This window comes from Scylla paramamosain, chromosome 15, assembly GCF_035594125.1.
Source record: "Scylla paramamosain isolate STU-SP2022 chromosome 15, ASM3559412v1, whole genome shotgun sequence".
Lineage (NCBI taxonomy): Eukaryota > Metazoa > Arthropoda > Malacostraca > Decapoda > Portunidae > Scylla > Scylla paramamosain.
The window spans coordinates 22,842,735-22,853,511 of record NC_087165.1 but is presented as its reverse complement, the minus strand read 5'-3'; the positions used below and the strand labels follow the sequence as shown (position 1 = coordinate 22,853,511).

General features: G+C 40.3%; 1 protein-coding gene across 2 annotated transcripts; it reads right to left on the bottom strand.

Moving 5' to 3' along the window:
- Window positions 1-2,843: 2,843 nt before the first annotated feature.
- Window positions 2,844-9,029, bottom strand: LOC135107698 (uncharacterized). Of its 2 annotated transcripts, none has more exons than XM_064017875.1 (6): window positions 8,890-9,029; window positions 7,184-7,269; window positions 6,806-6,866; window positions 5,633-5,715; window positions 4,050-4,265; window positions 2,844-3,513 (listed from the first exon to the last, which is right to left on the bottom strand). In XM_064017875.1, exons 2-6 carry the CDS (start codon window positions 7,265-7,267, stop codon window positions 3,367-3,369), a joined length of 591 nt encoding a protein of 196 aa, XP_063873945.1. In that variant the 5' UTR covers window positions 7,268-7,269; window positions 8,890-9,029; the 3' UTR covers window positions 2,844-3,366. The 2 variants fall into 2 exon arrangements, with proteins under 2 accessions (XP_063873945.1, XP_063873944.1); XM_064017874.1 differs by lacking the exon at window positions 8,890-9,029 and adding an exon at window positions 8,826-8,846.
- Window positions 9,030-10,777: the final 1,748 nt, after the last annotated feature.

Here is a 10,777-nt window from a genome sequence, read left to right as displayed (position 1 = left end):
CCTTCATTACCAGACCGCCGCGAATGGGAGGGGCGGGGTGAAAAAAAAAAAAAAAAGATGTAGAAGTGTCAGTTATTAAGTGGTTCATAATAACGCGCGGTATTACTTCCCTTTGTTGTAGAAGATTGTTATGGTTAAGTACGTATGAAGAATATTAACGGTAGGAATATATTATTAGAATTTATTTTTTATGGTAAGTAGGTTTCTCTTCACTGTTTTTGTGTGTGTGTGTGTGTGTGGGTGTGGGGTGTGTCTGTCCTGTCTGTCTGTCTGTCTGTCTGTTTGTCTGTTTGCATGTATGTATATATGTATGTATGTTTTTTTTCTTTTCTTTTGAGTGTTTGTTTGTGTGTCTCCTTTTGTGTTTGTATCTGTACGTTCTCTCTCTCTCTCTCTCTCTCTCTCTCTCTCTCTCTCTCTCTCTCTCTCTCTCTCTCTCTCTCTCTCTCTCTCTCTCTCTCTCTCTCTCATCTCTCTCTCTCTCCTCTCTCTCTCTCCTCTCTCTCTCTCTCTCTCTCTCTCTCTCTCTCTCTCTCAGTGCAGACATAATTCCTACTTCTCACAGCTACGACAACTTCCTGCACATTAAACACTTTCAACAAACTCAACACATTAACATATTACTAATCAGAATCATCTCCCCGTAATCACTCTCCTTTTTAATCTCTCCTCTTTCATACCTTCCTTCCTTTCTTTCTTCCTTCCTTCCTTCCTTCCTTCCTTCCTTCCTTCACACTTACGCAAACTTTTCCTCCAGTAAGAACAAAAGCACCTTTGTTTCCCTTCAGAATTACCAAGCCCTTTTCTTCCTTTCTTTTTCCCCTTCTTCCCTCACTTTCTCCGTCCGACCCTTCTTACTGGTGAGTAGAGGAGAGAGAGAGAGAGAGAGAGAGACCATTGTCATCAGAATCACCAGTTACTTCTGTCCCCTTCCCGCAGTAGCAAAAGTCCAAACCCAGCGAGGTCTGAGAGAATGGAACTAATTCATGTTTTTACTAACAAGTTTTAATGAGATCACGAGACGCGGCGAAGGGTGGCAGCCGGGTCGAAGGAGAAAGAGGAAGAGAAGGAGGAGGATGAGGAGGAGGAGGAGAAGGAGGAGGAACACAAACAAAGGAGCAAAGCAAAGGCAAAATTGCTGGCCGTAGTGGTCTTTTTTTTTTTTTGTAGTTGTTGTTTGTGCAAAAATTCCCGGACAGTGGCGGGAAATAGCAGGAGAAAAGCCTCTTCCACTGATCAGATCAATTAACAGAAAAATAGATAAATAGATAAATAAGTAATAAATAGATAAAAAAAATGAAAGAGAAAAGAGTAAATAGAAATGAAGGACGATGTAGTTCCGACTCCTGTCTTGAAGCAGCTGAAATCTGAGGAAGCAGTGAAGCAGAAACAAGCAGAAAGTTTCAGAATTTATCGGTGAAACTAATGATAAGCGACATTATACTGAGACAAGAGAGAGAGAGAGAGAGAGAGAGAGAGAGAGAGAGAGAGAGAGAGAGAGAGAGAGAGAGAGAGAGAGAGAGAGAGAGAGAGAGAGAGAGTCAATACTAATACAAATTTCTTTAGAGTGTTTTAAAAAGTACATGGAAATAAATCAGCGATATTCACTTACTCGTATTTTTTTATTTATTTATTTATTTATTTTTTATATTTAGCGAAAACGACTTGATAATAAAAAGATGACATCTCATGAATTAACAACAAAGGAAAAGGACAAGGTTGCAATTTAACATCGTAATTAGTGATGTTTAAAATAGTAATAATAATAATAATAATAAGAAGAAGAAGAAGAAGAAGAGAAGAAGAAGAAGAAGAAGAAGAAGAAGAAGAAGAAGAAGAAGAAGAAGAAGAAGAAAATGAAACAAAAGAAATGATATAATAAAAAACTGTAACCCTTAATATTAAGTGTTTTATTCGTAGTGAATGAAACACAGTAGCACTGCATCAGCAAGACTGTTGCAGTGTGCAGCCACGTGAAGGCACAAGACAAGGTAACACTGCCACTGATTAACTCAAGTATTAACTTCAAGTATTTTTATGATCTGTAATGTGCGGCAAAATGATCCTATTTATCAAGGAATTAAAAACATTATATTATCTTAATTTAAGATGATTCAGTACCTTATAATTATGTAGAAGCGTTTCCTGCATTCCTATAATGTTTCAAAACGTGCGGCAAAATAATTTTAATTATCAAGAAAGTAAAAACATAATCCAGTCCATTATATATTATTATATTAATATTAGATGATTCAGTAACTTGTAATTATGCAGAAAGGTTTTATTCGAAATATAACATTAGTCTGCCGCAAATCTCGAAACACAACGAAAATAGGTAGACCAACCATCGAGTGAGCACCAGCCAGCGCCAATGTTACCGTGTTGGCGTGTCTTCAGATTGCCCGGCAGAGTCGTTGACACAGAGTACAAGAAATCAGTATCAGTGTCTTCGCCACGGTATTAGGAATGTGGGTACTGGACACGCCCACCACCACAGCCTATCATTAACACAGGCACCACCGAGTACAGACATCAGAAAGACACTTATCAACACATACACACACACACACACACACACACACAACACTGAAAAAAATATACATCAGTAGTGTATTTCTTCTTTTATTTTGCTCTTTTCTTCTTCTTCTTTTTCATTTCTTCTTTTCTTCAACCTTTTTTCTTCCTTAATCTTTCTTTTTATCTTTTTCTCTTTTCTTTTCATCCATTTTTTGTGTGTGTTTTGCAAAGACATAACTGTGCCATTTTTTTTAATGGTGATTCTCTCTCTCTCTCTCTCTCTCTCTCTCTCTCTCTCTCTCTCTCTCTCTCTCTCTCTCTCTCTCTCTCTCTCTCTCTCTCTCTCTCTCTCTCTCTCTCTCTCTCTCTCTCTCTCTCTCTCTCTCTCTCTCTCTCTCTCTCTCTCTCTCTCTCTCTCTCTCTCTCTCTCTCTCTCTCTCTCTCAAACCTTAGACAAAACATCTCCGTATTCTGACAGCTACTGCTACTGACTCTCTATCTACTATCTACTATCTACCATTATTTCTATGTATAGCGGAACTTTGGCCCCTATTCTGAAACACTTCTCTCTTTCACCACGACTAATTTCAAAGGCCACAGAGATGACTGTCCGGGTTATCAAAAATGTTTCTCCTGCTAATAATGTAGAAATCTTATTAATCTTCCCCTATACCCATAAAAAATGCTTAAAAACCCTTGCAACTTCAACTAAGAGTCCTCTCAATGTAGTGGAGGTGTGTCACAGAAGTGTTTCAAAATAACGTCCTTTTGTAGGCAGGGAATGTGTTAAGCCAGTCCAGTCCGTGTATCAGTCCTTCATGCATCAATCCGTCACAGTCTCCCGTCAGCTTACATGCGGTGCTGCGAGTAAGGGCCCGTGTAAGCTGGGTTGTTGTATTGGCTCTGAGATCCCTGGTGACTCTGTACATAGTGGCCCTGTTGTTGAACGGTGTACTTCGGGGACCCGGCAGGGAGGGCAGGAATCATGTAGGTGATCTGTGGGCGAGAGAGAGAGAGAGAGAGAGAGAGAGAGAGAGAGAGAGGAGAGAGAGAGAGAGAGAGAGAGAGAGAGAGAGAGAGAGAGAGAGAGAGAGAGAGAGAGTTTGTATATTCAGCAACACCAGTGTATGAAGCAGATGACAGCAATCCCTAAGTGCTTTGTGGCTTTAAAATAGCATAGAAAAGCGTAAAATTTAGTCATTATCTACGAAGTGGCTGAAGACTTTACAGATTCCAGGAGACTTGACTCCAGAGGGCTGCCTTGGGGAACACAGGAATTAATAGATTCTTAGCCGATCAATAGATTTAAGACTGAAGGAAAATTATAAGCACAGTTGCAGTGCAGTACGCTATTCGACTTGTGTCTAAGACTGTACTTGTGCTGGAATTTAATATACTACTTAGAGGTCTATCTGCGTGTGTGTGTGTGTGTGTGTGTGTGTGTGTGTGTGTGTGTGTGTGTGTGTGTGTGTGTGTGTGTGTGTGTGTGTGTATATGTGTGTATGTGTGTGTGTGTGTGCGTGTCACCTCACCCGTAAGAGGCCGCCTGCCAGCCCAGCAACCACTGAGCTGATCACAAAACCGTAGTTACAGGCGTGGTATACGATGCTTTCATCCATATTAGGATTCTGAGCTAGCCACACTATGCTGGTCACCCACGTGGTGAACCCGAGCACCGTGAAGGCCACCAAGCGCGCCACACACTGCTGCAGGTCCTGGAGGCTCGTCCCGCCGGGGAAACTTGAGTTCTGAAGAACGCGATTAACATAAACTGAGAAAGTAGGGAGGCTGCAAGAAATCCGTTTTTCTGCACGTAGGGATCCTTATACAAAACATACAAGACATCCATGTGATAGGAGGGATTAGATCATAAGAACATAAGAAATAAGAGAAGCTGCAAGAAGCCATCAGGCTTACACGTCCCTGTATGAAATATATCTACCTATTTCAGCCCATCATCACCATCCCTAAATCCGTCTAATTTCTCTTGAAGCTCCCTAATGTCTTAGCACTAACAACTTGATTACTGAGTCCGTTCCATTAATCTACCACTCTATTTGAGTGATTGATTTGTTAAACCTAAATTTTTCAAGCTTGAACCCGTTATTTCTTGTTCTGTCCTGGTTGCTGATCCTAAGAATTTTGCTTACGTCCTCCTTGTTATAACCCTTATACCACTTAAGGACTTCGATCAGGTCCCATCTTAACCTGCGTCTCTCTAAAGAATGTAAATTTAGCAGCTTCAATCTTGCCTCGTAAAGAATACTCCTCATCCCCTGAATCCTTTTAGTCATTCTCCTCTGTACTGATTCTAATAGACCTATATCCTTTCTGTAATGTGGGGACCAGAACTGCACAGCGTAGTCCAGATGAGGTCTGACCAACGCCAAATATAACTTTAATATTACTTCGGGCCTTCTACTTTTAACACTCCTAAAAATTAATCCTAATACCCTATTTGCCCTGTTTCTGACCTCTATGCATTGCTTTCTTAGACGGAGTTCAGAGCTAACTATAACTCCTAAATCTTTTTCGTACCCTGAACCTACCAGAGTTTTGTTGTTTATTGTGTGCCTTCTGTGTGGGTTTCCTATACCTACGCTAAGTACTTTGCATTTGTTGATATTAAACTGATTATTTTTTCATCGAGGGTAGGATTCAAGACCGGCAGACGGGATAAAGAGATTTTTTTTTTTTTTCATGCAGGATCGAAAGCATAAAAGGTCATAGACAGGCAGGGTCATAATTTTAGGAGCGGTAGTCACTTTTGTGAGGCATTTGTCAGGAATATTACTCAGGATATGGGGAAGGAGGGAAGGGTTTTAATGAGTCCTTTGTCAGTTTTTATCTATTTTAATTTGCTGAGGGTGTGGGGGAAGAGGAGGAGGAGGAGGAGGAGGGGAAGAATTTTTGGGGAGTTATGTTTTTTTTTTTCTTTATTCGTATTAAAGAGTAGGGGAAGGAATTTTGTGGGGCAGCTATCGTTGTTTTTTTTTTTTTCTTATATCTCAGGATTAGGGGAAGGGAATAACGGTTTTAAAGAAGTAGTTATCACTTTTTTTTTCTTGTGGATTGGGTTAGTTGGTGGGAGAGGGATGAGAAGAGGAGTACTCACCATGATGAGGAACATGATGCGGCAGGTGACGTAAATCATGCCGGCATTAGCGATGATGCTGACGTATTCGGCAAGCCCCGCGACTGTAAGGATGCCCACCGTCACTACCTCTCATTGATTCATTAACCAACAACCTACATTTTCCTAATTTCCTATTGAACCTTTTTGTACTTATTTATTCTTATTTATTCATATCTAGCTTGCTTTCCACTCAAAAAGAAATCTGCCAATGGAAAAGCAGCTTCACTACTTGTCCATTTTGTCCGTCTGTCTACAGCTTCGTTTGTCTGTGTTCAGCCAACCACATGCATTAGGGACGTATTCATAAGCGCTTTGTTCTCTTAACATAACAATTTTCGAAGCTCAGAGATTATTGATCAAATGATTGTTCCCACTGATGGTGCACATTCCTTGTTAACCCATTACTAGAATGATGAAAACGTCCTTGACAATCCTTGTAACCTTCACTAGAGAATGTTAAAATATTACTAAATTCACGAAAACATCCTTAAAAGCATCCTCGAAAACACTCTTAAAAATCCCGCTTACTTGTACTACAGACTGTCAAAATGTCAATAGAATCATGAAAATAACGTATGCATGCTAACCGCAGTTACTTCTACTAGAGATTGTTAAAATACCACTTAAATCACGAAATCACGAAAACACTATAAGATCCCCATTAACCTCCATTAGAGACTTAAAATACCAATATACTCCTCTAGAGACCGTTAAAAATATCATCAGAATCACGAAATCAGCCTTGAAAACCCCATAACTTCTACTAGAGCTTGTGCCACGTGACCGCGATGATGAGGCGTATTTCTTCTTTTAATAAATCAATCTGAGTGTACTAAAGCCTTCCAAGACGAATACAGTCCCTTAGTACCACCAAGAAGCTTTTCCACCATCATCACAGGAGCTTAACAGGTTTATTTTCAGAAGTGTGTCGACTTCACCCAATAATTTGATGTATGTAGCATTACCATCGCATGTATATCTGGATGTACAAGGCCCAGTAAGAGCAAAGAACATAATTGTAATAATAGTGATGTGACAGTTCAATACTCTACGACGTTTTATAAAGAAAAAATACTTCTGCTAAATCAAATGGGTTATAATTCCAGTTTTCTTTCTTTTTTTTTTCTGGAAGAATTAAGGAAAATTTATTACGCATCAAGACGTTGCCACGGTTCCAGCCAAGCATGAAGCCGATGGATGTTCCCCAGATAGCCTGCGGGAAAGAGACCACAAGTCATGTCAGATATGGGCGCCGGGCAGGACACACACACACACACACACACACACACACACATACCTGTATATGCATACACATACTTTTTTTTTTTTTTCAGACATATGCACTACCTATAGGCACGTACTTCCTTACACTCACAATATTATGAAATGTGTACTTAAATTGTCAATATTATTCATACATACACATATGTTTCGTTTACATGTATATAAACACAGTTTGCATGTATATTGTGTGTGTGTGTGTGTGTGTGTGTGTGTGTGTGTGTGTGTGTGTGTGTCTGAATTACTTACCAAGCCAAACGAGCCGAAGACTGTCAAGGTAATCTTGAGACCCATGTTTGCCGAGGCGGCGTTGGCGGCAGGAGTCGGCACCATTTCTGAAACAGTACACATGTGAGCGACTCAAGCCTGAATCTAGACTAGTGATCATGACGAATGAGACAAAGGTGATAAGAAAGGATCAATGGGATTAGTGTTCGAAAGGAATCGAAGTAAAGAGTTCAAATTTTATGAAGTTTGATTTAAAAAAGAGATAGGAGTAAATTGACTTGAAATGACTCTTCAGGTTGTTAGGCCCGAGTCCATAGAAAACTTTAAAAGAAAGGAAATTCATAGATAAGGGTCATAGGTACGCTTTTATACTGGGACTGCTCGTGTAGGCCTACCGGCTTTCCTCTCCATTCACTAACCATCCTGGTGAACTAGCCTTCAACTTTGCTATCCTCCACGACCTAGAGCAATTGTGCAACACCCTACTCGTATTCCTGATCGTCTTGGAGATACGCCCAACATTCTTGACCTTTTCCTGACCTCTAATCCTTCTGCTTATGCTGTCACCCTCTCTTCTCCATTGGGCTCCTCCGATCACAATTTCATATCTGTATCTTGTCCTATCGCTCCAATCCCTCCTCAAAATCCCCCTTAACGACGATGCCTCTGGCGTTTTGCCTTTGCTAGTTGGGGGGGACCTGAGAAGGTTTTTGCTGATTTTCCTTGGAATGATTACTGCTTCCGTGTCAGAGACCCCGTCTTTGTGTGCCGAGCGCATAACAGAGGCGATAGTGTCTGGCATGGAGGCGTACATTCCTCATTCTTTTTCTTGACCTAAACCTTCCAAACCTTGGCTTAACACAGCTTGTTCTCGTACTGCGCATGAGCTCGTATTCTTAAACACGAGCGTCTCTCTCTCTCTTTCTCTCTCTCTCTCTCTCTCTCTCTCTCTCTCTCTCTCTCTCTCTCTCTCTCTCTCTCTCTCTCTCTGGTGGTACAGAATCCGTTAAAACACCCTTGAAAACCCCAATAACTCGGGCACCAGCTTGTTAAAAGTAGTCGAGATGAGATGCCGAAATGTCAGAGAATACAGTCTCTTAGAAAAAATGGTGTTAACATATTAACATCCAGTATGAGGAGTACATGTATGTAAATGGAGAAGTACAGACACTAATGAACACTACGGAACAAAAAACGTCCCCCCAGGAGGCTTTCTTTGACACCCAACTTGCCTTTACTCTCCTGTTACTAAACTGAAACCAAGAACAGTGAATGGATAGGCAAAGGAGACTCATTTCCTTCCCCTTCTTCATCTCGATTTTTCTTTTTTTTTTCATTTCTTTTTATCAGCACTGAATAATCCCCAGCTGGTTCTGTCCTCTCACCTTCACTCCATTATTTCACTCACATGGATCTATCTATTCTTTTATTTTTTTTTTTCGCTAAATCATCGCCAACTTTTTTTTTAACGGATAATTAATTCCCAACTGTTTTTTTTTTTTTTTTTTTTTTAGGTGGTTCTGTTTTGTGCACCCCACTCAGTCACCCACAACTGCTTCTGTTCCTTCCCCCATTGAATCACATCCACGTGGTGCTCTTCTTCCTTAATGTATCCTCCACGAGTAGGTCTGTTTCTCCCACTGATTCTGTTAGGTTCACTCACTCATTCATGCACATCTGGCTCTTCTTTTGTTTTTCTTTTTTTTCAAGTAGCGTGTTTCCAATACCTGCTGTCTACTTGCTGTCTGCGCGAAGGAAAAGATGCACACAGCTCCCCGGCGCACAGAAGGACCTGGTGGTTGCTGCAGCGATACTGACCACGCCGTGTAACTCACATCGCCTTTGTGTCCTGATTGTGTTATCTCCGCCGTTATCTATTTCATGAGTTACATATACGGGCATTCATTCCTGTAGCTTCCCTGCATCGATGCCTTGTGTCTCATTTCTTTCAGTGGGATCTTTCCTCTATAAGTATAAAAGAACATAAGGGAAGCCGCAAGAATCCAGCAGGCCTAGACGTGGCAGTCCCTGTATTAAACATAAGTACCTAAACTCACTTATCATCCCTATCTATACATTTATCATCTCTCCTTATTGACTCGCTACAAACAACGGGATTTGTTTTTCTCTCTTCCACTCATCTACCACTACTTGAAAACCACTACTTGAACCTTTTTTTCTTGTTACAGGATAATTATGAACAAACCCCAAGGATCTCGTCTACTCAGTCTTGTTATATTCTTTACGTCACTTGAACTTCGACTATATTAAGTCCACCTTTTCATTTTGTTCTGTCCTCTTGTCTTCATCACCTTGGTTCAAGCCTGAGGAAGGGAATGGAAGTAGATTCTGTTCGAGCGGATTCTTGATAGCTTATCGGGCCGTGGGGAGAGAGAGAGAGAGAGAGAGAGAGAGAGAGAGAGAGAGAGAGAGAGAGAGAGAGAGAGAGAGAGAGAGAGAGAGAGAGAGAGACCAAAAAAAGATGACCATTATTTTTTCTGCCTACTTTTCCTGTTAATTTTCTTCTTTTTCTTTTTTTTTTCTTTTTCATCATCTTTTTTCTTTCTTGTTTCATTTTCATCTCCATCTTTTCCCCATCATTTCCGTCAAATACCTCTTGCCTCATCTCCTCCTCCTCCTCCTCCTCCTCCTCCTCCTCTTCCTCTTCCTCCGCCTCTCATGCTTCTTCTTCTTCTTCTTCTTCTTCTTCTTCTTCTTCTTCTTCTTCTTCTTCTTCTTCTTCTTCTTCTTCTGCTTCTTCTGCTTTCTCATCTTGTTCATCTTTTTTTCTTTTCGTTCCTCTTTTCTCTTGTTAAAATTATTCTAGTTGTTGTTGTTGTTGTTGTTGTTGTTGTTGCTGCTGTTGTTGTTGTTGTTGTTGTTTTTGTTGTTATTGTTGTTCTTGTTGTTATTGTTCTTCTTTTTCTTCTTCTTCTTCTTCTTCTTCTTCTTCTTATTATTATTATTATTATTATTATTATTATTATTATTATTATCATTATTATTATTATCATCCTACTACTACTACTACTACTACTACTATTACTATTATCATCATTATTATTCCCCATCTCCTCTCATGTTTTGGGTGGAAGCTTTACCGGTTGTTTCAGAAGCAAGAATAGCACACTACAATGTTAATGGAAGGTTGGAGGGAATGTTGGCGCTGATAGGAGAGACAGCGGGCGTTGCAACAGTGCGAGTATGACACAGATAACCTTATCGCAACAGTATGACACAGATAAGCTTATCACAACAGCTACACGATAACAAGTGAAATGGACAAGCGCATGAGTCTCACCTTTCTTAGCTTACTGTCTTGGGATCATTATTGTTTTTTAATATATATATCACTGACTTGGATAGTGGAATTAGTAGTGATGTTAGTAAATTTGCGGATGACACGAAGGTAGGTAGATTAATTAGGTCAGAATCGGGTGCCATCGCCCTGCACGCAGATTTGGATGGGGTGAAAGAATGGGCAGACTGATGGAAAATGCAGTTTAATGTCAATGAATGCAAAGTACGTAGCGTAGGTATAGGAAACCCACACAGTAGGTACACAATAAACAACAAAGCTCTGGTAGGTTCAGGATACGAAGTAGTAGTAATAAT